Consider the following 27623-nt stretch of genomic DNA (forward strand, 5'->3'; position numbering starts at 1 on the left):
AGATGTACTGCGGCGAGTTTATACTATTAGATTATTTATACAACCAGAGAATTGCCCACGGAACAAGCTTTTGCAATATTCATCTGAATGGGTATCAGTAGAAAAAAAAAATCGATTGAAAATGTGACCATTTGGAATGAAAAGTGGAGATTAAAATTTATTAGAAAAATTATTTCTGAAAATTATTTCCTACAAAAACAGGTAATAAGTACGCAGTGTAATGATTTTTCCCATGTTTGACTATTTAATCCGCACTTTTTCTTTTTAAACTATATTTTAACACCAAAAGAAGAAATCAATCGCGGAAATTCGATTAATATATTTTTTATGATTTTGTTAACAAAGCGACAGATTAAAAATGTTTTATAGTAGAAAATAGTAGATAGAAAGATAGTAGGATAGTAGACAGCAAAAAGTGAGTTTATTAAAAAATTGTCAGATGAGCTTTTCCTTGTCCAACCCTCGCCTAGCTCGCCGACAAAGCCTTCCGATGCTCCATATAACGTCCAACTCCAGCATAGGAAACGATATTAAATATTAAAACACGTTAAAACAGCAACAGTATTTGGTAGTGTTCTTTGTTACAACATCGAGTCTAGAATCGTCGCGTCCCTTTTATAAAAAAATGTAAATCATAAATTTTTTTCCTTTGTGGATACGGCCATACGTTTCAAGAGAAAGAAAACAGAAACGATACAGAGATCGACTGGAAGCGTTATCAGACAACTTTTTATATCGCTAGTAGCGAATTCACAGTTTCCTGGAAAATCGCTTGTTTTACGAGGACGTTTCAAGGTATCACGACACTTCGGTGCCACGAAATTGCAAGTCCTTGAACGTGTGTCGTTCGGGGAAAAGTCAGTCATCTGGACGTCGTTCAACGGTTCATTGCGAACCGAGTGTACTCGCTACGGGGGCGAGAGCAGCGAGGTATTGATCACATAACACGATAACACGAGCGACTGAATCTGAATTACAATTTAAAAATACAATGACTAGTTATATTTTTCACATCATACGTTTCTCCATCTACAATTTTAGAAATTGCTTTTCATTTTTTATCATTTGTATAGAGCAGAAAATTAGAAATATTGGTCCAACAATGATAACGCAAACATGTACTATATTAAATTATAATAAATTATAATTAAACATCGAATAATTAACGATATTCTACAATATCAATTATTTCGTATATATGTGATTGTTAGAACATTTCGACTTTACAACAATAGAAAGCAGCTCATAAAATCTACCGAAATATACGATCGACATCCTATACACGTCCCACGACAGAAATGACTGGACACGACACCCTAATTACACTCCGAAAGAGAACTGAATGCGAATTGTGCAATAAAATTCACGAAAATTCCCCGATAAAATGGTGATAAAACAGGCGTTTCGCGAATTCACCATGACCGTTCATTCATTTAGTATCAGTTTCATACTTTTACGTTCCAATTGAATTCTCTGACAGCCAGAACAGCCAGAATTAATCACAATAGCGTTACACGCTCCACAAATTGCCTTCACGATGCAATTCCAGTTTCCGTAACAATGAACGTCGATTTTCCCTCTCGAAAGGAAGAATAAAAAGAGAAAAAAGCGGGTCAATGGTAGTCACCATGAAATCCAATCGGCTCTCGTCAACCCATGTAAACTTCTTCAAAACAAATACTAAAAAAAGAAAGCAAATATTACTTCGACTCACGTTTGTGCTTTCGTTTGCAATCAGTCTGGCACACAGCTTCCATTCTCTTTGCTCCTTCTTGGTTCTTCTTTCCTCTAATAACATCGAGGATATCAACCCAGCTGTGCACCAAAATGTATCCGCGAGGCTGACCTGTTAGAAATTCCAACGACAGCGCCGCGCAAAATGGATTTCCGGCAGCTAGCGTTTTCCACGGTACTGTATACATGTATATAGCAAGCTCATTCTCTGATGCTTTCATGCGGAATGCCGTAATTGCGTTTCTTCAAACCGATCGGCATTTTTACTCGGCGACTAAAATGATTCTCTCTCACGTTCGTCGTTTTTGATCGATATTGGATGACTGTAAGAAGACAAACGGAAAAGTATCAGTTGCGTAATCAATGACTGAAATACGGAACACGAGGTGTTCGTTATGATGTAGCCGTCTTGGGTGTTTTCGCGTTTCGCGATGGGAGGTTGAGATGACGTTTTTACGCGTTTGCTTGGATTTTGAAAATAGTGATAATAAACGTTAACTTTTATTCCCAGTAAACTACGGTTGACGAGTTGTACAGTTGTTAATAACCAAAGACTAATTAATTGTTATCTCTAGAGAATGAATTAATTATAGAATAGATTTTTTTTTAATAATGATTCGACTCATCTTTAAATTAAACCAGTAATTAATCTGATAATTGTATTTCAATAATAACTTATCCTATTCAATCAGTTACCCTTGCAGCATAAATCGCCGCTTTGATTCGGCATTTTAACAAAATTAATTAATAATATCGATCGTTACCAAGCGTTGTTAATATCTATAACGTATTACCATGCAAATTGCTACGCAACGGTCAAATTACAAAATGTAACTGATGAAAAACGTAGAATCGACGAAAAAAAAAAAAAATGAAAGAAATTATTTAGGAAGCAACTGTTTATGTACTTTCAGGCTACGATAATACATATTCCTGTCGAATCGGCAACACGATATTTGAAATCATTCTCTCTGATACAAAGCGATAAATACATAAATAGTACCGTGTCAGAATATCAATGTGAGTAACTGTATTTATCATTCACCTGTGGCAAATTTTTTAATGCAAAATACAAATTTTCAAAGGAACCGAAGAAAATTCGAATGGAACAGAAAATAAGGAGACTGCGTTCGATATAACCAAATGCGTTTGCGGTGTAAAGTTAAACGTTAGCCAGACGTTAAAGTTTCAACCCTTAAGAGGTAGTGGAACGACGCCGTCTTAGACCTAAAGATCAAGCGAAGGGTGAAAGAGATAATAGAGGTGGAAGTGGCGGCGATAAAGACGAGATAAAGGTAGAATCGATGATATAGCGGAGGTAAATGCGGTAAAAAGAAGATGAGCAAAGCTGAACGAAGCGTAGGGACGTGGCGCGGAGTGGAAGCGGCATAGAACAATGAACCGAAAATGGAAGTAATGCGAGCCGGGGTGGCTAGACTTCATCGGGAGGAAAAAATCGTGTTGAACTAGCGCGTAAAGTGGTAAAGAACCGGGCAAACGTAATATCAGAGAAATTGAAGAGTAAAAAGTGACGGGGAAAGAAACGACAGAAAATAAAAAGCTCGCAATGGTGCGAAATCTAGTGGAATTAAAGAGTAGGGAATTGACGAGGGTGAATATGGCTATCTCATTATCGATTTAGCTTGAGTTCTGCACGTAAAATGTTAAAAATAAATAGGTGAATTACACGAAATTATTAAAAATTTAATTATTTCATTAACTTTCTTTTCTTTATTCAATTTTCGTACTCTTTTCACCAACGAATACATCCCGATATCTTAATTTTCACATAGAGTTTAAATTATCCTAATTTGAATCTATCTTTAACGATTCTAAATTTATAAAATCATGAATGACTTGAAATAGTTCTATTTGTAATTTCATATTTGCACGAGATTGTTAGATTGTTTTCAATCTAAGTACAGATTCAAATAAATTCTAAATACGACATTTAATTCAAATTCGCTGGGTTAATTTTTTGTTAGACTTAGATTAAATCTAATCTAAATTGAGCGTGGACTGACTTGGCTTCGGTAAAACGCCAAAGTAAACAGATACAGCACTGTAAAATTTTTCTGAAAGTTCGCCATAAACGTTTTTTTGAACTATCCAATCTTATCCGAGCGAGGCTATAAGGAGAAATTGGGTATCGATTTACTTCCTACAGCTATTTTTCATAAACGTCGCGTCGCAGCATCCTTGCGGAAGTAGACGCCATCACAAGGAACACCGTGAGCTGAACGAAGATAGCTTTTCAATAGGACGAACGTCGCGAAGTCTAATAGAACGTCGATAATGTTTTATGCATCTTTCATTCGCGGTAGCTTCGCGGTTGTTCAAGTTTTCTTCGCGTTGATCTTCGCGTAGATCAAAGTTTTCCTTTTATTCGAGAACAAAAGTCACGGTCGCGGCTCGTTGGTATTACGGCTTCGCTCGGGAAACACAGGAAAGCCGGGAATTCACGCGAACTTCCAACTACGCCCAGCCGTGAACAGGCTTTTCCTTCGACTCTGGCCCCTTTCGATTCGCTGCCCCAGTTTCTAGAGCGGTGCTGCATTATTTCGAAAGTCCGATTCCAAAGAGATCGGTTCGAGCTACGATTTACGCTCGGGTCGACGATAAAACTCGTCTGGCGATAATCGACTGCGAATCGCAGCAATTTAGCTGATCCACGTCACAATGGCTCTTAAGTGAGAGCCTCGAGAAATTAAATATTAGTTGAAAGTTGTGAAGTTATGGATTAATTTTCACTTCTTTTGATACTATCGATCGTTTCACAAAATTTCTTCCACTATATCTTTTTATTCCTTTTATTATACTCTCTAATATTTTCATTTTATTCTGTGATATTATATTTTATAGTTTAAATTAATAAACGGCTTATCTAGTACAGTTTTAAAATATCAATTATGCAAAATCAATGATATTATTCCCTGTCGGTTCGAAGAAATTAGCCATTTATAATAATCGCAATAGGTGAGATCGATAACAATTGTGGTCAATGAGAAGAGTATATCGCGGTAATAAATCAGATAATCGAGTGGCTATCGATTAATGCAATTAAATAGTGTTTTGCGTTACTCACCAAAATTGAAAAAGTAACCTTCTAAAATAAAACATACGTTTATCCGACTTTATATATACCGGCAAATATAGTCGAAGTTGAATCGGGCCATTTGGTTACCGTAGTCAACATTATTTTATTTATTTTTCATTTCTTTGTCGATTTACTTCGATATGCAAAAAATGTTTAATATTCTTGTAATATCTAAGAATATAATATTGCAGTTATGTAAAGAAAGATGTCTAAAGAAAGCTAAAAAAAGAAGAAAAGGGAGAAAGGTAACTGAACATAAAGTTATTAACCAAAAGAAGCCGATGGCACATAAAAATATCCGTCAAAGATGAACGTAGTTCTCGCTTTTTAATCCGTTCGCATTTTTGCCGGATCGGGCAGGAAACTTGATCTAGAAGTAAATTGATTGATTACTGGGCGAGGAAGCTTCTCGGAGTTGCGACATAGAACCGAGTGCCTTAGAAAATAAACGAAATGGACACTTTGTTTCAAAGCAAAGCAAGAAACTCGTTCCCTCTGGTCCGTATTGTTCCACTGGACGAAAGATCGTTTACGTGACCGAGAATCGCTAGCGCGAAATGTAATTTATAAAATGACGCTGTCTTTGAAATTCAACTAGTGGATCAGTTTACTTCCTTGATATTTTAACAATAAAAAGATACAAATATCATTGTTGATACATTATTAATTTCTACAGTGTGTGTAACTCAAAATCAAAAGTTATGAGCTAAATCGGCCAAGGTGTCGAGATACTTACGAACGACAGTGCGTAGGTACGTCATAAAATGACATGCAACTACGCATTTGTCACGTCTGAAATTCTAATTGAAATTTTTAATTTTGATATTAATTTTATTTTCAATTAAGTCAATTAATCTTCCATTTTTACGTACATTAGAATGTCTGAAACTGCAGCACATTATCAACTAACTCTTGATGCTCTACCTACCTGAGATGATGTCCACTTTGTGGTTTGTCGGTGGTCACTAACTGTCACTTTGCCCAAAATTATTCCTGTTGACTATTGTGGTCGTTTCTAGGACTTTCTTCCAACTATTGATTTCGACTACTGCTCTACTCGGTTTTAGCCTGATAATGAGAGATAATCGACAGAAAGGTATTAATGATTATCATCATACGCATTCTTTTAGTATTTTTCACAAATTTAACAACTAAACAGAAGTAAACGACTGATAGAAGTTCATTTTACATTATACTACTTACGAAAAGAAGTAGAAAGTGTAGAATACAATTTTAAGGGTTCAGGTTACCTTGAGTTGATTGAATCTCTTACAACCTTTGGCAATTCTGTCTGGTAAAAGAGCGACGTTAAAGAAAAATTTGGAATACAACCATTATTATACAAGAAATAGGAATCTTAAGAAATAACTTTTTTACATAAAAGTTAGACTAGAATCTTATTAACGCAACTCAAATTGTTCGCGGTGGAGTAGATGGTTAAGGAATACAACCGGATACTTTTAGCTCCTGCGTAACATACGGAAGTACGTAGAACTTAAATAAAATGTTGGCTTTTGTGAAAACTCTTGAACGATGAGTTTCATTTTTCATGGAAAAATTCATTATAAAAATATCTGTAGCGAAGAAAGCTTTAAATATTTTGCTAGTACTTTCCTAGATTATGTAAAAAGGAAAATCGTGTTAAAATTTGAAGTGAATCGGATAAAAATTGTATAAGAAACTTACGCCACTCGTTTTAAAAGTCATATCTTGTAAACATATGCTTTAAAGTGTGAAAAATGAAACTTTTTATTTAAAAGTGCACAGTTTCCACAAAAATCAACATTTTTTTTAAGTCCTACGTACTTCCGTATTAAATATTACGCAAAAACTAAAAATATTTGGCTTTATTCTTTAGCTCAAACCGTAGCGCCGTAATCTACTCCACCGCGAAGAATTTATACTGCATTAATAAGATCGCAGTCTAACTATTTCGTAAAAAAAAGGTAAAAAAAAAGTACAGAATTATTTCTTGAGATTCTTATTTCTTGTATAATAATGGCTGTATTCCACATTTTTCCTTGATTTTATCATCTTAAAAGACAAGATTGCGGAAGATTGTAGTAAATTTAACCGATTGTAGGTGACTTAACCCCTTAAGGCCTCGTATTATAGAAAGTTCAGTCGAGAAAATTTTAATAAATTTTCAAATTCCATTCGCTCTAAAACGAAACTTTGTTCGAAATATAAATTGCAGGGTATTTTTGCAGCTTGAGCGATCGACCGATATTGCTTGAAATCGAATCTCGAGACAGGAAAGAAACCATATCGGTACGTTATCCGATCGGTATAATAGTTTTATTTCAAGGCAGCCGCTTAGTTTTTTGTTTATTAAATTTCGCAAACGCAAAGACAGTCAGAACTTAATCGGATATCGTTGATTAACGGGCCGCTATTTCCGCGAGATAGCAAAGATGGTTATAGGTAATCAAAAATGTTATTAAATGCAACTTTCGAATGCAATCAGAGCGGCCTCCGTTTAATCATTTTAATCCGTTTTCTGTCATTTCCATGGAATACCTTCGAATGCAATTTTAATGGCCGCACTTTGAATCGCCGAATATGTTTACACTCCTTCACGTAATTATTTCACTTTATCGATTATTACATTAACAAAGTAACTGAAAACAAACGAAGTGTTTACATTCACTTGTTTTCATGCAGTCATTGAAAATTTCCTTGCAATCACATTTTGAGTACCCGATATTAAATCAATCAACTTAACAATTTCTGTTTACGTAACGTAAAATATATTTGCTGCTCAGTTGTCGTGGTACATCGTCATTTGAAAGAACACTGGGATGACTAGTTATTCGTTTATCTTTGAAATATTCATCATGTGATGTTATAATCTTTATAACGCAATGCTATAGAAAATTAAACGTGAAAACCTTCCAGGCAACGTTTCTTTTCGCTCCAATTATTTTCTGATTACGTTATATCACGTTCTTCTTTGCCGCTACTGTCTCACAGTTGTTCGAACATTGTCTACCTAGCTGTTGCGAAAAGAGTAAAATAATCAGCGTAATTGGAAAATATTGTTATTCCAAAGATGCTGGCAATTTTTTATTGAAACAAGAATATACTTCTACTTAAACAAAGAACGCACCTTCGTCCGCTATGTTACAAGCTTTTATGTACACTTAAATAACGGACAGGATGCAAAATGAAGGATAATGAAGTGCACCATACGCAAACTTTATTTGCATTCCACGGATCGTATATGAAACAGTGTACAGCATATTGCATTCCTCCCATTTGATGGCAACGCACGTTCACGCTACACCGATGTTCTAATGCATACTCGAAAGTGATAATAGCTTTCTCTCATTACTGTAAATACGACACCACTGGTGCCATTAGCATGGCGAAAATAACCGCATCGTTAAATTGTACGATCAGGTCATGAATAGCCCTTTAATCTCATGAACTGTCCAGAAATACCGTTTGTTTATAATTGCACACTAACGCTATAAATTGTCTACGACTCCAAACCTGATCGGCAAGAAAGTACGGTGGTTGGTATGAAGTAACGAACGTGATTTATTTTAACAATAGGCACAATTACGAATAATATAATTCGTTATTCGTAACAAACTATTCGGAATATAATTGAAGGAAATAATTAAATTAATTTGTTAAGTGATGGTTGAAAGCCGTTTTATTATACGTTTAATTATATCTATACGACGATAATTATGATCAAGATGAGACTATTTAACAATTACCTGTTCACGATCGATATCTTAACTTCTTCGCACTTGGAAAATTTGAAGGCTCCGCTAAGAATATCATCATATCTCGTTTATCTCACGTATTCTTCAGAGGTATCCAAAAGCTACGTTTCTCGTTTTCTAATTGTTTCATGCTAAGTATAATATTTACATCTGCGAGAAAGACATCAGCCCTCCAAGGCTCAAGCATATTTCCACAACGAACAAATGAAATAGGACATGCCCTGCACGAGCAACTTTGCTCGCAAACTTTTTACTTAGTACAGGATGTTTCCTCTTAGTGTCTCCTACACAGGCCCGTACACTTTTGTAAAATTTCCACCGACCGCGAATGCATTTAAATTAAGTCAACGAGAAGTTAGGCCACGCGGCGTTGTTTGGTCGTGTTGCTTGGTTTGACCGTGGTCCACTTAAGCGCGCACTGCTAGTGAAATATTTACCTTTCACTAAGAAATAGACACTTATTTCGTCACACTGTTTCACCGGGTCGCGACGCTTGTCTGAAAGGTCTCGTAAAAGGAGCAAGAATATCCGTTTTTCGCATCGTGTTACTCTTTTCACCCTAATTCCGTTCAATTCTAATTTCCTCAAGCAATGGTACTTGGAATCGTGGAGCTAAAAATGGAAACAAAAAGTAATGTGCCGAATGCTCCAGTAATTACGGTGCAATTGACAATTTGGAGGTAGCCTAATAAAAGTTCCTATTAGGTTGCTATTTAATGAATTTGTTCACCTCTCTACGTTGCATTTTGAAGAATATTAGAGAATATTATGTGTCTAAACTGCAGCGAATAAACATAATATTCCTGTGACATATTGAGGACTGTAATTATGAACCAAGTAAAGCACTTTTTGTATCCTCTGACCACTGCTGAAATACGTTGCACGCGTTATACAAAACACTCCGTACATGATCGATATTTATAATACTCATTATTCCTCGAGCGGATTATTCAATACATGGGGAACGAAAAATATAAATTGCAAAGTCTGGGTTGAATGGATCCAGTATGCGAGAATTATGCATCCAAATAATCTTCGAAAATCGACCAAGCTTGTTTACGAACAAGCGCAAACGTTCTCCCATGACGATGTAAATTGAAGCGATTTCCAGCTGGCATGGCGGGCCGAATTTTGGCCATGTTTAAACTTATTTTATGCGTAAATAGGAGGCGGGCGGAGGACGCATTGTTCAACGTCCAGAAAATCGTTCGGGTTCACGGCTCGTTCGGCGATACGCACACAAACGCCGTCCAACTAAACTAATTAACATGAAACAGCTACACACGCCGTTCTCTGGCCACAGCAAACAACGGGAAACGTGTGGCCGTCGAAATAAAACATCGACGAGCAGTCGAACGCGATTTGTCTCATTACCAGCTACCAGTAGGGAAATGTCAGCCTCTGTAAATGCGTTCGGATTATAAAGTAATATGTCACGGAATATGGTCCTGCGGTAGTATAGGTAAGATAAAATTACGTTTCGACAGACGCTGTTATGACGATCTAGTAAATAGAGCATAGGAATTTTTATTACATATACGTACGTATTTTCGGGTAATTATGCAAAATAGGGCACGTCTTACCGATATCGATGACGTCGAAGTATGTCGTATGACATACTGTCGAAGATTCTGAGTGTAATCGCCGAAGGCTACGGGATGATTATAACAATTTAATCATTCATCGTATATTGGTTTAATTCTACGAAGTACATCGAATGGAGAGAAAACAGAGCAACTGGTAATATTATCAATGGAAGACATACACAGATAAATGCAATCAATTGCCTGTTATGTTACTGTATCTACCTGTTAATTTAAAATAAAAGACGACCTCTTCGTAAAACGCAGTTACACCCACATTCGTTTAATTCCGCGAAACCCCATCGAGGGGGCAATAATCGATGCGGAAGTTGAGACGGATTAACCAACAAAATAGAATTTCCAAACAGAATTCCCGCAATAAAACCGAGCTCCATACCAACGGGGAAAGAACCAGCGACTGTTATTTGAAATTATCGAGCGAAGTGGGCAATAAACAGAGCCGTTCCACTGTATCTTTCGGTCGCGATTCTCGTCGTGTACGTCGCACTGCGTCTCCTGGCGTTATCTTGTAAGATTAAACCACTACGAGAAATACCGATGCTTAATTTATGAAACTTGAAGGAAATTCCGGAGAACGAATTGGAAAAGTTCTACAAAAGGGACGTTCAAATCTGCAAATAATAATTACTGGGAAGAGCAAAAAGTAAGGTGTTTAGAGAAGGAAAGGACATTGACGAAGATGAGCAGGCGGATGCGGAAGGGGATGAAAACAAGCAGGACTAATTTCTCGCCGGCATGGATCGTTAATCGCTGCAGAATTAAGAGAACGAGCAGGCAGCCGGAGATAAAGACGATGGTGGAAGAGGAGAAGAACGAGCAGAAGGATGAGGAAGGTAGCGTAGGTGGAGTAAGGAGAGGGACTTGAAAGTACCCCAGTTGCGTCCTGGCTCGGCTCCTCTCTTTTCTCTTCGTTCAACCCCTTCTAACTACACCAGCTCTGTCTCAGCTACCCCCTTCGTGCTGGCTTTGTGCACCAACGGCGGCCTTTGAATTTACGTCGAGGAGAAATTTATACGAAAACTTGACAATGCTCGGACTGAGTTCGCTGGCTTTCAAGTCCTCTTCTGGCCCTTCCTCCCTCCTATCCTCTTTTACACACGTACACACATATGTATATATACATATCCTTACGAAGACTGTGTGTACGAGATCGTACACGACAAAGGAAAGGTTCTGAACCTAGCGAAGAAACAAGACGTTGGTCTTAGACCATGCGTCGTGTATTAAGCTTCTTAGCGCCTGGTATGTGTTAGAGTGGCTATAAAAAATATATATGCACCATGAAATATCGTGTAACCTGGTAAAAATTATAATTGTAGTAATTATAGCCACTCTGTACGCTACTGCTCATTTTCGAATACGTAGTTCTGACAAGTAAACATGGAACCTGACAAAAGTCTGACTGCCATCAATTATACGCAAATTTAAAAAAAAGATGTAAGTTATATGAAATTCTTTCTCATTCTACCTATTCTCCTGATATGGCACAAACGGACTTCCGCTCTTTCGAGGCATTGCGAGATCATTTCAATGGACGCGATACAATCAGTTCATTTTTTCAATGAAAATCAGTTTCTTTTTCGAAGGTGCCATGCAGAAGTTCCGAAACTGGTGGGATAGTCGTAGAAAACAACGGATAGGATATAACTGATTAAATAAAAAAATAACACCGTAAGATAATGCACTTTATATGCACAAAACTGATATTACTTTCTCACCAACAGAATACTCGCAAAATTTTATCTTCATAACTCAGACGTTAAGAGGTCAAATCGATCAAATGATGAAGACGCGTGAGTTATAGTCTTCGAAGCATTGTGGAGAACATCGTTCACGACGTAGAAGGGCGATGTCATCCTCGATGTGAGAGCTTCCTGAGGTCGACGTGGTAGGATCTGAGAAACTGCGCGACTGTCCTCAATGAAAACTATCGCGCTGTCGATAGTTTGAAACAGTTTGCTCGACTCTCGAAACTTTTCCGAAGGGAAGCGTTTGATTTAGTATTTCGGGAGCGGTACGTGTTCGACGGAGCTGCTTTACGGCGGAGATATGCGCTTTCGCATGGTTTCAGAGATATGAAAGTGTAATTAAAGATAAAGTTCGATGATGAATACTAGTCCAGAAGCGACAGTTATACTATCGTCCTAAAGTATACTTGCTTACCTACGACAAAACGCAATTCGATCGATTAAAATTGTATATCTGACTTAGGTATATTTTTAGCCCACCGTGTTGACCATCGGGTATGGCCAGCAAGTTCGCCTTTCAACAGAAACTATCGTCATCGCGTTATGTGTTTCTTGCGGAATCATACACCTTTTGTCCGTAATGTTTCCGTTTGTTAGTTGAAATAATAGATATAGCTGACGTGGACAGAGAGTTGATATGCCATCCTGCACGACTGTCATTGTTTATTCCCAGCTAAACCGATACGATAGAAAATATCATATAACATCATAAGCTCTCCACTGAAAGTCGTTCAACAGCGTCCGTTAGCTTTGGATTTTAATATCACAGGCGAAAAAGATAACGACAAATGAACAACGCGCGAATGCAGATACGAGTGCGCATCAAGTGCCAGACGAGGCATTCAGACGACTAAAGACGGAAGTACATGCAGCTGACGGATCAAAGCGAAAAGCCTTTGCCAGACGTAACAGATTCGCATGGTTCTTAGTTCCATTAACTGGCAGGTACCTTTCAGTACGGTCTGACCCTCCTTTTCTTTGTGCGAATTGCAGACACTCGAATAAGATCGCCTCTCATATCCTTGCCTAACCCTTACCCCAGTCCAGACACTTTAATCTTTGCTCTACTTTCCATAATATTACCTCTCCGAAGGACAACAGAAGGCTCTCTTCAGGAATTCGATGATATTCATGGATTTGCAACTTCAGTAGAAACGACGGAATCGCTATCTGCTTTGCAAACTACGAATCTGATTACCAGCATAAATCCCGTAACGTTGATGCCCGTTAATTCGATAAACACTTCACGCTTCGCGTTTCACGCAGTAATATATCGATTTACCTGCATTCCGTAATGCCCATTGCTTTTCTGCTTGGTACATTCTTGGATTAAACGGATCTTCTCGTCACTTTAACGAACTTGCTTAATCGGAGATTAATATTTCGATTTCGACAAAAATAAATAGCTACTGTTTATCGACAAACTTCAAGTAAAAATCATTTCAACTAACCAGCAAGTAAATAGCTACGATTCTTTAGTTTCCAATGTATTCGTCTAAACCGATTGCATTGTATATTTTCGACAAAATGTTAACGCCCTGAGAATTTCGCAAAATCAGCACAAAGCATGTAATTGTACACAAGCGGTGATCCCAAAGCAGATCACGAAACGCACGCGTGTATACGTGTTTGTAACAAAACGCAGCGACGCGGCCCTGAGACTTGAATTTTAATTATGTGTCGAGGAATTCATTTAATTAAATTCAATCCAAAGAGAGCCGCTAATTTACGACATCTCAGGGCTGTGCAATTTTCACGGGAGAAATTAAGAAACTCGTAAAAAAATCAGACGTTAGGCGAAGTTCGTTGGCCGACAAGTTTCCTTCATGCAGAAAAAGAAACAAAAAAAAAAAAAAAAAAAAAAAAGAGAAGTACTGTTTATCGACAAACTTCAAGTAAAAATCATTTCAACTAACCAGCAAGTAAATAGCTACGATTCTTTAGTTTCCAATGTATTCGTCTAAACCGATTGCATTGTATATTTTCGACAAAATGTTAACGCCCTGAGAATTTCGCAAAATCAGCACAAAGCATGTAATTGTACACAAGCGGTGATCCCAAAGCAGATCACGAAACGCACGCGTGTATACGTGTTTGTAACAAAACGCAGCGACGCGGCCCTGAGACTTGAATTTTAATTATGTGTCGAGGAATTCATTTAATTAAATTCAATCCAAAGAGAGCCGCTAATTTACGACATCTCAGGGCTGTGCAATTTTCACGGGAGAAATTAAGAAACTCGTAAAAAAATCAGACGTTAGGCGAAGTTCGTTGGCCGACAAGTTTCCTTCATGCAGAAAAAGAAACAAAAAAAAAAAAAAAAAAGAAAAGAGAAGAGTCACTTTGTGCGTCGAGGTCCGTTTTTTCCACGGCAAAGTCCACGGGAGATGTCTCGCGGGTATCGCACAAGCTCAACCATAGGAACTAGTTTTAAAGAATTTTTAATTAATGAAGCCACCTTCGTAGAAACTCTATAACGACCGTAACACGCGGCCTTTAATAACCATTTACGACTTCGCCGTCGAGCGTTCCTTAATTACTAGAACAGACGATGGCCAAAAAACGACGGCAAGGAGTACGTAAACGGAAGGCGACAGAACAACGGAAAATTACGGCGGCAATCGATTTTGCAATTGAGCAAGGCGCCTTAAGCAACCCTCCGACCGAATAATTATGTCGAACCACCTGGTAAAACTCAATTGTAGAGAATGCTCCATTAAAGACGCGATCTTTAATTGTCTACTTTAATGTTCGAAATAGGAAATCCACTCATTTTCATGGTAGAAGATAAACGAAGGCCGCATGCAAAAGGTACGATTGGTCGGTTTCTGTTGATTTTATGTTTTTTATGTTACTTAGTAATTAAAGCAAGTATTTCTTTCGCGAGTTTTTATGCGTTTATGGGAAATTTAAAATTGCGAAAACGCTCAAAATACATACAGGTAATATGCAAAAATATAGGAAATATGTAGAGTATAATGTTTATTATGATATTTAATGGATAAAAAGATCCACGGTCTAAGACAGTATGCGTGATTAGAGACGAAAAGGATTTCTTGAAAAATTTACTTTTTTAGTCCAACGTAAAACGTGTAAACTTCATCGAGATAAAACTCGAAACTCGATCGGTGCTTCATCGCGAGAATTCCCGAAATTTCAATTACTTTTTATCCCGTACGATCGTAATTTTTCGAGAAAGCCTGTGAAATGAATTGGCAATTTCGCCCCGAGGATAGATATCGAAATTGGTTCCGCATTGCGTAATAATTCTGATTTATCGAGGACGCGGTCGAGTCGCGAAGGAAACTACAATAAAAAAAACCGTTACGTTTCCCCTAACGACATTATCTCGTCGCTTCATTTTCAGTCGCCACAATTAACGTGCTTCCTTAACGTAAGGAGTCTGACGAGCTTAACTGAAAAACTTTCAAACAATTACCACGGTCACGAAAGTGTCGCGCACTCCAATTTTCGTTCTTTTTATTCCGGTCAAGAGCGAACAGATGCGTGCGAACGGACGATAATTATTACTGTACAATGAATTCAACGCGCTAGATGATCACAGGAACTTTCTGACAGCTACCGCGTGCGTTTAGTTTGCAGCGCACCGCTTTGGCAAACGAGGCGAAGTTACAAGTGTGAACAATTATTGTGCGGCAATTATTTTGGCTTTGCTCGATTGCTTTGAATGGGTAGAAAATGTTGACACACTTTGTGAAACGAGATAAAATCCGAACGAACGGTAAAATGGAATTCTGGGTCTCTCTGAAGAGCATGAAGTTGCGAGATATCAAGAATGGTTTCTCTAAAGTCGCTCCACATATGGGTGAGCGTACTTTTAACGTATTTCACGAATCTCTTTTTGACGATATATCCGAAAAACGTATCGAATACTTTTCTCCATTCTTGGTGCGATAGATGTTTAAGTGAATGCTTATACACGCAGTAAATTTCAGCTTCAAAATTATGATACGAATTGAAACGTGACGCCCAAACGAACGCAAACGTCGTCGGAGGAGTGGTAAGCAATCCATCAAACCACTATCTGCATTGGAAGACAATTTCTATTCTGTAACGAAACATGGGCATCCGGCGACACTGATCGGTTGAATGGCCTTGAACAGAGGAGCAGGACTGTTCGACCGCACAGAAAACCCGGAACTCGGGGTGTACGTGATGCCACATCAATGCTGAGTATTTCGGTTCCCAAAGCGTGCACGGAGAATTCCGTTGCTAAGGAATATCTGTCGGCGAAGTTTCATCTTGTTCTCTCGTTAACGCGTGGCGATGTGCCAGTAACGAGGAAGGAGGAAGCAGGAGGACAGAAAATGGAATCTCAGAGGAGAATACACGAAGAAGAAGGACGCGATGAAGTGACGAACAGAGACAACTAGGCAGTGCATGGGAACGTTCGGAAGTTCGAAAGTCGAACGACAGTTCGCGGCTTTGGCCCCGAAAGATTTTAGAATGAGCGCATTATCACAGTACTCTGACAGCATCACCTGACTATTATACACTCTGAGATATTCAGAGAATAATCAATTCTTTGGGCTCACTTGGGATGAGATAGACAGCGGCTGTTTCATTATGACAGCGTATAAGTTGTCAGTAGAACAAGGCGTTATGCGCGGACTAAGCGTAGACCATACTACTTACGCAGCTTCAAACAAGGTGTGAGTGAGTGTGTGCGTGCGTGCGTGCGTGCGCGCGTGTGTGAATAACTTTTCAATATTATTCACGATACATTTTTAATGGAATAACATATGAGTTTTATTATATTTAAAATTATATGTAATTGAGTATGTAAATACGTATATAAATTTTGTATAGCATAAATATCGTGTTATAACTAAGTTCGAAGTGAAATAATTACGGGAAATACAAACGGCCTTACGTTTGAAAAACATCGTAACGAATTGGAACCTTGATACAAATGCATCAATTAACGTGGACCACAAACTTCGAATCCATCGATGCGGAAGATACGGTCGGTTACGACATGTTTCAAACCGTGCATATCAAACAACGATCGCGTGTAATTAAACGCTTATTTACGAGAAGTTTCGACAGAACCGCGTGTAACATTAATAACATTTAACCAGCACGAAATTCCTTGTTAACGTACCGTAACGCCACGCAGCCCAATAGTTTATACGAACATTACGCCAATGCATCGTAGATCTATTCTAATTAAAACTGAAATTCGAATACGAATTCCAAATAGTATCGATCAATTAAAAGGAAAATTAAATTTCGCACGAACGAACGCGTTAGGTGGTCGTGTGTTTCGCCTAAATGAATCCAATTTTCCCATTAGCCGGTAATCCCTGTAAAACCCCAATTTACGTTCAGCTTTATCAAATGTTTTCCAAGATCACGGGTTACAAATAAGAGTACTGTAATTTTAAGTTTAAATTACGCTTACTAAAAGGTACTTATCTCGAAACGATATTTCATATATCGTATGTTCATTATACAACTACCTAATATCCATCATACGTAACGTTTCCACGAATCTGGCTTCTTATTTCGATCGACGATGATCGCGCTTTAGCAATTTTCAACGGTCTTCTCGTCCGCATCCGCAATCCGCCTCGTTGTCGCTGGATATAACGTTTTTATACTGCGGAAGCGAGGAAGTTGAAAGAAGCTGGCACTTCGAGCATCGGCGAAACTTTTATCTGGCTGACGTACAACTCTGTGTCTCTCTTTGGTCGTGTGTAGACGGCAGCGGCGAGTTTCCTGTATTTATGGCGCACAATAATGCGGATGCACCGGGATGCGAAGTTTCTAGTGGATATCGCATGTGTATATAGAAGAAACCCGAGAATTGCGGAACGAGAGGAATCCGAATGAAACTGGGATTTCCCTTGCTTTCCATGGTGCACAATGCTGCCCTAAACTGCCAGAGTTACGGACGGAATTACCTATACGGTGAAAGGACCGACAATTAGCACATGGAACTCGATGATCCGTTAGCCTTCTCAATGAGATAGGATTATGCAGCAACTCGGTTAAAACACTGTCTCATAAATACGGAAGAACTGAAATTTCCCCCGAGAAAGAACTATTGTATTAGCTCAGTACATATAAAACGTCGTGTTTACCTATTTAATGATGTGTAGACAAAAACATATCGACAAAAATTTCACATTGAGACGTTGTGTCTCATTGAGCCTTAAATTTGAGATGGATCAAATATCTTATCTTATTTAATTATATACGTTTTATACATTACACTTTTTATGAATAACGTTAATTATCCTTACCATGTAAAGTACAGAGGTAAGCTACGTTTCAATAACATCAATCGAAGCTTAAAATCATCATATAAATTCAACATCGGCCCGAAGTCGTTGCGAACTTGTTATTATACGGGGAGAAAGAATCCTCTGCTTCGTGTCAGCCCAATAAAAGTTTCATCGGTGCTCAGGGTGTTAGTAGATGGTAGAAGGATTTGAAGACACGCGTGGAAAACCGGTCTCAGTCTTACTCTACTTTATAGGAGTTAGGATAAGTGTGAAGAGAAGTTCCGCGGTGTCTGCAATGCGAGTCGGTAGTTCTGGAGGATATCTCCTCGGTTACGTGTCGGTGTAGCTCTGGTTGTTATCTTTTTATACGAACAGGTTATGGTTGCCATTCATTCAGCTGCGAATTAGCCAACGATGACCTGTTACGATATTTTCGAAGAGACAATTAAATGCTCGTTAATGACTGGTTTCAATGGACACAAATTTGTTTAACTGTATTACAGTTTCACATTTCACAATAAAATTAAAAGAATACAGCAATTTAGGTAAATCGGCTTGGAATTAAATATGGAAATGTAGTTACAATTGTTCATTTGATCGCCAATTAATAACATAATTAATTCAGTTAATATCATTGTCCTTTTCTACAGTTGGGTCAGTTTTATTCCCTCTTCATATTTAACTATGCATTATTTGTACACTGCCGTCCATGAATATTTGGACCGTTCCATATTATTACAAATGTGTATATAAATTAGTTATATCTGAAATATAACTCCTTTATTTGATTTTTGCCTCTGATGGCATACAAGGCAATCATATTATTGACGAAAAAAATATCTTAAACGCATAAATAACATTTTCTAACATACATGATCTCTCGATCAAAACAACTTTGAAACCCGGAGGGCCACAAATGTCCGATCGAATTAACGTGAAAGTTTAAAGTCTATTTTAAGTTCGAAATTCTATGTGTGGATTATTTTAGTTTTCCTTATTTCCATTGAGTTTTTGTCCCAAAAACATTCAGAAATTATTTCTGGCTTGCAGACGACGTGCCTAACAGAACTGCCAGACGTGGCACCGTGCAACGGCACAGTGCGACTGCCACCGCCGTGCGAGGATTCCCCAAGTAGCGGCAGCAGCAAAGACCGCAGGGAAGAGAGTCCTCGCAGAAGATGCCGAGTATTGGCGACCATCTTGATCCTAGTGATGGTTCTGCTTCTCGGAGGGCTTTGTCTACCACTTCTTCTACAATCCGCGCCTGTCACGCATCAGCAGAGGCTGGACGTGATCAGGAGGATCCTCACTGAAGTGCCTCTGATCGACGGGTAAGCTCGTGCATTCACGGAAGAATCGCGTCACAGAAAGCTAACGGAGGTATCGATCGAAATTCGAGTGAAATCAGCCTTCCAGTTTTTGCAAGCATCTACGAATACCATTTATTCTATGACATAAACGAATTAATAATTCACAGGTTCTAATGATTTCCAATTACTATTTGAATATCTATTACATTTTACTTTCTCTCTTTCGTCCAGGCCTTCTTGCACGATTGAATTAAAATCATTAGCGAAATTTTACAAATTACAAACTACCGATGACGAGCTAGGTAAAAAACTAAAATTGTACAGGTAAATTGTACAAATTACAAATTGTACAACTTATTATTCTGTGGGTATAAAGTTGTAAAATTATAAGAAAGGAGTTCGTAAGTAGTAGTGTATCGATTTACGAATATTGTTAGTTGGTAAATTATCGTATAAAAGGGCCCTGGATAGTACATAAGGATAATCTACGTAAAAAGATGTAGCAATATAGTTTACCTATCTAGCAATATAGTTAGCGAGCGATTTGTATTAAGTAATTCTTCACGAAGCGTTTTCCACGTTTTTGTTCCCCAGGCACAACGATTTGCCCTGGAACGTCAGAAAGTTCGTACACAATCAACTCGGCGAGGTCAATCTGAGCAGCGATCTCGGCAGAGTTGATCCTTGGGCTAGATCAGACTGGAGTCACACAGACATTCCTAGATTACGTGCTGGTCTCGTCGGTGCACAGGTGAGCGTAAAATAACACAGATCCCAACCCGGTCCCTGGTAGCTTTTTCAGTCATCTCTAATTACAATTTCAACTTTGCCAACGTGACGAGATATCCGCGTTTAATTACTTCAATCCAACTTAACGTTATTGTTTTGCGTTTTAAACAAACTTTACGAGCACCTTGTCGACCCTCGATCGTGCGGTTTCTGTTTGAACAACTGTCTTCGACCTACCGTCTAAAGAGACTTTCCGTACAAATATTATTGTAGCCCGGTGAACGACACTCGACTCCTCTGTTTTAAAATGAACACGTGAAATGAAACTTTAGAGAATTATTGTAGACGTTCTGCAATAAAGAGAAAATTGATAATATATAAAATAGAAACTACTATGTAGACCAACAACTATAATAAATAGTAAAGCGTGGGATCATAAAACATACAAATTATTGTGGAAAATTTGAACGATATTATCATCGCAACTTGGCTCACGCAGTTGGAAATTCCTAGTCATTTCGAATTTCACTTCGGAGACAATTTTGGTGGGAATGATTACTTACCGTTTAATGGCACCGAAACCTGCTAACTTTCGATTGAAACTATTCGACTGGCTTCAGAAGGAACGTATCGGTAAATCCCAAGCAAGTTTATGCCTAAACCCTTCGGGAGTAATTCAAGAGCGCTCAATTAAATTCGGAGAGAACCTGTCGAACTGGAGGAAATAGAAATTGGTTGTGCAACGTTTGCTTACAGACAGTGCATGAAATCACGGAATGTTAAGTACGAGTCGAATACATTACTACAGCAGTGTCGATCGAAAAATTCCGATAATGGTTTCGTGTTTAATTAAATACCCGAATACGATTAATTGGTAAATGTATGTTCAATCTAGTAGTGCATTTTAATTGGGATCGAACATCGGAGATTATTTAATTTCCAAATGATTTAATAAAAATATTTGGAATTAAATTTTGCAAGAGACGGAACAACGTGTTCGTTAGTCATTAGAATCTTTTTCATTGTTGGTATATATAACGCACATACGTGAATATATCAATGCAAGGAATAACACGTAATTGGTAATTTTGTTGTTTGTGCTTAATTGCACGAGGTAATTTAACGTTTAATTAATAATACAAATTGTTGATTGGTATATGTATGTCATCAATATCGGTAGATCGATAATAAGTGCAAATTAATTAGGGCGTTTGTAATTGCATTTGGCGAAATTTTTAAGTAAATGATAGCTACAAACATTTCGTCCTATGCGTTATTTGCATACGTATATTTGTATACGGAACAGAGCTATAACGTTTGTAAATAGACGAACTTTTATGCGTCTCTATATTCTCATGAATATAATTAAAGAAATGGAACATTATGTAGTTTCATTACAAATTATAATAAATATTATTGTATTAAAATATATTTATACAAATATATATTAAAATATATTTGGACATTTCGTATGTATTTGTATTTGTTGAGATTGACTGATAGAGGAACGAGTGGATGAATTTGTAATAGAAAAATATATTGAAATAAGTAAAGGTATATGGTAAGTATAAGTATAAATATAAGTTCAGGTATAGTGTATGCTGATCCAGATTCTCACTCTTACAGTGTTACAATACAATACGATAGAAAAAGCTATGATAGGAAGCACGCTCATATATTTATAGCAAAGGACATTATTAAAAAGTTAACCTTGTAGTTCTAGCTGAAGGCTACAGGAAGCAGCAATAGAAATCTACTTATAACCCTTTTGTTTCTAAACCTTGTAGTCCAAAACAAAATTTAGATTCAAGGGCACAATAATATAGACCTCTCCTTATTTTGAATTTTTTCACTAAATTCTATTCTCTTTGTAACAGCGGTATCCAGGTCACGGATATACGAAAGTAAAGATGTAGAGCTTTCCTTGAAGTAATTACTTCAACAGTATTACATGCATTGTGTACATTTTTGCACTTTCTAATTCCCCGTAGATGCATAAAATATCGCAATCTAATTATAAGCAACAAAATAATCTGCGATTATTTTATCAACAATTCTGTAATAAAATTACATCCTGTGAAAACCAACCAAGCAAATGCTTTCGACCGATGGTGTACACCATTAATCCTACTTTTTCCCCGATAAATCAGTAATAAGTCCAGATCTTTCAGCAACTGGCCACACCTCCAGCCCGTCTCGCGTATCTCGATAAATTACGACCATTGAAACGGGTCAACAAGTGAGCACTAACTCTTATCTGACCTAGGGATCCTGTTTGTATCGTCGCGTCGGTTCTTACCATCTTCGCAAGATATTGGCAATGGACAGATATGGATAGGTAGGCCGTGAACAAGGGGCAGATAAACGAGGGGTTGGGGAATAAGAGAAAGAGGCAATGAAAAAAGAGCAATGATCGGCCACGAAGGCTACTACCATCTACGTGCGTCTTCCTTTGCGGCCCAACCGGAACGGCAATCGACGTTAGTGCAACTCGAAACGAGTATTTTACCCGACCACTAGAAAATGGATTCCTTTGATCTCGCGTAACGAGACAGCTTTTAATCTGATTCGAGAGATAGCCAGTAGGTATCTTCCTTGGGATCTTCAATTACTCAATAGAGCAGGATATAGAGCCGCACAATCTTTCGACAATCCTAAAAGTCTGTCATGGAAGTACCTCTCTTTTGACTTGACGTTTCCAGTTACCCTTCGTGCGTTGTCCAGCCGCAAAAGCCCAACTATAACTTCCACTTTGCCAACAGATTGGAAAGACTATATATCTTCGACAGGATATCGGTTTCGCGTTCACTGTTATCAGTTATAACCTTTGTTCTCGCGAACCGGCGTGACACACTGGAAATTCGAAATTAAGGGACTTTCTATCGCGTCGAATTGGAGACAGGCTTGTAATTAATCCTTTGATCTCGAAATCTGATAGAGGGTGGGAGTTAAGGAGGAAAGAAATCGCCGCTTTTGTGCTGCTGAAAAGATGGCAAATGTGTTTCTTTCGACCATGGACAGCTTGTTTATCGGATGCATGTTGGCCCGTTAGATTGTTTGTCGATTGTCTCGATGAATCGATTACCAAAACGAGCGCAGAAGGATAAATATTATAGGATAAAACGGTCGTAATTTAAAATGGTAATAGCAAAGCTGCTCTCATTCGTAATTCGCAGATGGTACAATGATAGTTTTCGAAAGACCGAATGTACAATACCGTACAAGAAGAACCTGCAAGAATTCCGAGCGCGTCCGACAAAGGAAAGCGCCACATTTCCATATAATTGACTTCTCCCCTAATTATGAAGTCCGTCAACGTACATTATCGAACCAGTATATCTTGCACAAACTCGTTCAGAAAACCAATTCAATCTCACGAATTGAATGCAGACACTCGATGGATTCACCATTGTAATCACTTCTTTTTTTTCCTTTCCTTCCATTCTTCTTTCCGTGCTTGCTCCAGACCATAGAGCTCGTTCTATTTGTGTGTGATTCTATAGAAATTTCAGTCGAATCGATGTTACTTGAAAGATGTTGCCAAGTTAATTTGCTATTATTAAATATCATACTAGACGATGCAATCTCGTGATACGAAGATCCTTATATAATTATTTATAAATTTCTGTAAAATTATTTTATACAATTTATTACCGTGTAAAAGTGTAAAAAGTACGGGATCCGTAATTAAAAATATCCTAACAAAAAGATTGACAATTCACACGTTTGAGTTCACTCGTCTTCCCGAAAAACGCAAACGGGAGAAATCAATGAAAAAATCATTAAACCAATGCCAGAATCACTAGAGGTTGCCTATAAGTCTTTCCAGAAACCTCATAAAAAGCCAGAGTCAGAGCGAAAGTGATCCCGATCCAAAATTAATAGTCTAATTACGGAATAGATTCATGGTGACAGGGTCGCGCGAAGTCTTCGTATACCGCAAAATTTGTGACCATCTACCCCTTTCCATTTTCCCCTGGCTATTTCTCTGCTTCCATCCAGGCCCCCAGGAGGATATTAATGGTCCTCTGGGCGCGTTCCATGACAGAAGCAAGCCAATTTCGATCTGGATCAATGACGACACCATAATCAGCAAAGCCCTCCGCAGACCCATTCACTTAGCCCAGACTTGCTGCGGGCAATCGGTGCACTAATACGGTGCTGCCAATGCCTGAACGTCCATTTCCCTCTCTCTTCCTCCATCTTGTTCTCTCTGGCCCGTTTTCTCTCTCTCTATATATATTTATCACTGTCCTTCTCAGTGCCACAGCTTTCATGTCCATCTCTATTGCTCCAATTTCGTGGCAACATGTACATACTTGTATACTTAGTCACATATCGTCATCTCTCTTTCCCTCTCCGGCGCTCCCGCTGGACCAGCTGAACTGTACTTGCGTTTGAGATTAGGTCATAGATTAGATGACGCTGTGTCGTGTCAAGTGAGTCTGCCTCCTTAGGGATGCTACGTCGCGAGCAGAGGAAATTTTGTTAAGAAAAACCGATATTGTGAAGTTAAGAAATTTCCTGACAAAAGGTATTTCAAGAAATCGAGAAACGACCGAATATGATTCTTTGTACGCAAGATGAACAAAGAAATACTTGATTGTATCCTATCGTTTCTTTAATTATTTGTCTATTAATTATTTTTTAAATATAGAAAGTTCGCTTACAAAAGCTGAAGTAGAGGGCTTTCGAAGATTTTCAGATCACCTTTATCTTTCTTTTTAATAGCATGCTGTACTTTCTTTCATAATAGCGCCATATTACCATTAAAGAGACCAATCAGATAATTAATCTACTGCAAATGTATTACAGAATCGGTAAATCTCTCAATGAAACTCAGAGTATAATCAATGGAAAAAGTATCAAAACTTTAACGACCTACCATTCGTACCTACGATATTCCTTCGTTTCTATGACGTTTTTCTCCATTACAGAAAGCATCTCATAATTGGTACGATATAACGAACAGGTTTGAAATCAACAGGAACTTGACGTAAATCGAAGTTAACGATCGAGCAATTTTCATTCTTCTCGTCTGGGTGGGAAGGCTCAGCCGATCATTCTCGTCGCAAAATGTTTGCTTGGCCCCGATAGCAAAGCATTCCAAGCGATTAGTCATAATGGTCCGGCTTGCATAATGGTCCAAAGCCAAGAGGCCACGTACTCATTACGTATTCGGGCTGGGTTGTGGTGCATTCGAAACTTCGACAAGTTTGCACCGGGTACTATTTGGACTTGGCGGAGCAGGAAGAAGGCTTGCTAACGACTCTGCCAGTGTCAATGGGCCGGGAAGCTTCAAGAGAAACTTTGCCCTTCGATTATTGACACGATAATTACGCGGGCTTAGTTACCTCGCGCGGATCACCTACTACTCACCGTCTTAATAGTTCAATTTCGCATTTCTATCGGCTGAATTCCGAAGAATGTGATATTTTATGGTTATAACTACTGCGGTTATAACCTAAGGAAGAGTCTATTAAAGCAGAGTCAAGTAGTATGATTTTAACAACTCTTCATAGACGTTATATCTTTTTTAACGTATATCTGATTTTAAAAGTTCTATTCTTTTGTTTGCTCATTGGAGATATGCGTTATGATGATCCTGTTTCTTACGAACTCATTACGACTTATGTCAAGCGGTATTATATAGCTTCTGTAAATTTTAAATATTTGATATGTTCTGTTCCTGATTCTCAGGACTGATGACGAATTCAAAATGTATCTATCACAACGATTAGCAAGAGCCGCATCTAAATTCCAGCATCGTACGACTGGCGTCTCACGTAATTACCAAGCTCTAATCAATAGTTTCTAATCACCAAATTCATACGTAAACTGGTTTTGTGTTGGACTCAAAGGATTGCCCTCTAACGATCCAACCACACAGATTACTAATGAGTAATGTTCCATAGTTCGGTAACGTCGATACATCACGATTGAAGATAACGAAATCGACACAAAGTTGTGGTAAAATTGCGCGAATGAAATTTCCAAAAGTTCTCTATGATATATACGATATATCCATTATAGTTTCGTGAATCAGCGTACGTGTTAAAACACTTATTCAAACTTTTACATAGAAATTCGTCTTGTTAATTTAACCTACACGTTTCGAACGAAATCAACGAATTCGACTCGTGAAGGGAACTAATTTCGCTTGAAACGCGTATCCATTCGAGGTTCGTTAATTCGACATTGAAAGTCACAAATAGAAAAAGCTGAAATTTCATTGTACGAGTGACGAGAAAACCAGGTGAAAGAGATGGCACGTGTCGATACGTCAATCACTATGAAAATCATTGGAATCCACCCTGCATAACACACATCCTCTTTTTGCCTCTTGTTCACCTACGAACAGAAGCATCACCATCATGCGGGCTTTCTGTGCTTACACGCCACTGCGACTGACGCAACGCGAACAAAATTCTGCTCGAACGTTTAAATTATTCAATTATATATATTCCGCGCGACGATAAACTACCGAAAATGTCACTTACGAGCATCGGGTCAAATTATTGCCCGTCATTGTTAATTATCACACGTTGAAATTAATTCTTCCACTTATCCTATAGGCACTGACTGAACGAACGTGGAGAATATTCGCTTGAAAAATAAAACAAATCAATGGATCAGTCAAAACGAACCGACCAAGTGTTAGACAAATTTTAAACATTTACAATTTTTAGGAACGCAGATTTTATATAGATATAAGATTTTTGTGACTGGCAGCATAAGGGTTGAAACTTGTTCTTAAAAAATACCTATACGAGAAAGTTGATTTCGACGTTTCTTCCTCTATCTTCGACATAAAACAGCACCTTCACTCGACAAAAGGAATTTCCCTCGCGTACATCGCCGTTACTCGAAAATAATCAACGAACAAAGAACGATCGATGAACGCAGCTTATGCATACGAGCTCCTCCAACTTCTCCATCACCCTGTACAATGAAATTCCAATGTTTTCATCTATATCAAACCCGAAGGAAGAAGAATTTTCTCCATCTGTTGGAATCGAATCAAAAAACTCTGAATGAAATTTCCGTGAAAAGTGGAGCGTGGTTGATTGTCCTCGTTAACGATTAATCGTTAAACAACGAATCAGAGTTTTATGAAGGGCTGATAAAATCGGGCAAAGGGGTGGTTGCGTTTGTCGATATGTCAATCACTTCGCCGGAGTTACGGAGATGCGGCTCACAAAACGTTACTTCCGCACATGCACCTCTCCTCGTCATTTATGGCGGTGGCTGGGAAGGGTGAGACGGATTGGTTGTTATTACGAGAGGGTATAATCGTGATGCAGCACATGCAGGACTGGTTTACGGGCATCCATTTATAGTAGGTGCATGGCACTCTGGCTGGCGTACCGCTATCATAATTAGGTCATACCAGCCAGTCCTGATGCACGCAGC

The 27623-nt window shown here is 38.3% G+C and overlaps 1 protein-coding gene across 5 annotated transcripts in view; it reads left to right on the plus strand.

The window, feature by feature from the left end:
* LOC100741104 (dipeptidase 1-like) overlaps positions 1-27623 on the plus strand; it is a 151843-nt gene that overhangs the window by 86970 nt on the left and 37250 nt on the right. For all 5 annotated transcript variants that reach the window (XM_033320804.1, XM_024367749.2, XM_033320803.1 and 2 more), the window contains 2 exons: positions 19222-19502; positions 20076-20232. In XM_033320804.1, coding sequence (XP_033176695.1) covers positions 19222-19502; positions 20076-20232 — 438 coding nt within the window. The remainder of the gene's footprint in view (positions 1-19221; positions 19503-20075; positions 20233-27623) is intronic.

This window comes from Bombus impatiens, unplaced genomic scaffold (genome assembly GCF_000188095.3).
Source record: "Bombus impatiens unplaced genomic scaffold, BIMP_2.2 scf_0360, whole genome shotgun sequence".
Classification (NCBI taxonomy): domain Eukaryota; kingdom Metazoa; phylum Arthropoda; class Insecta; order Hymenoptera; family Apidae; genus Bombus; species Bombus impatiens.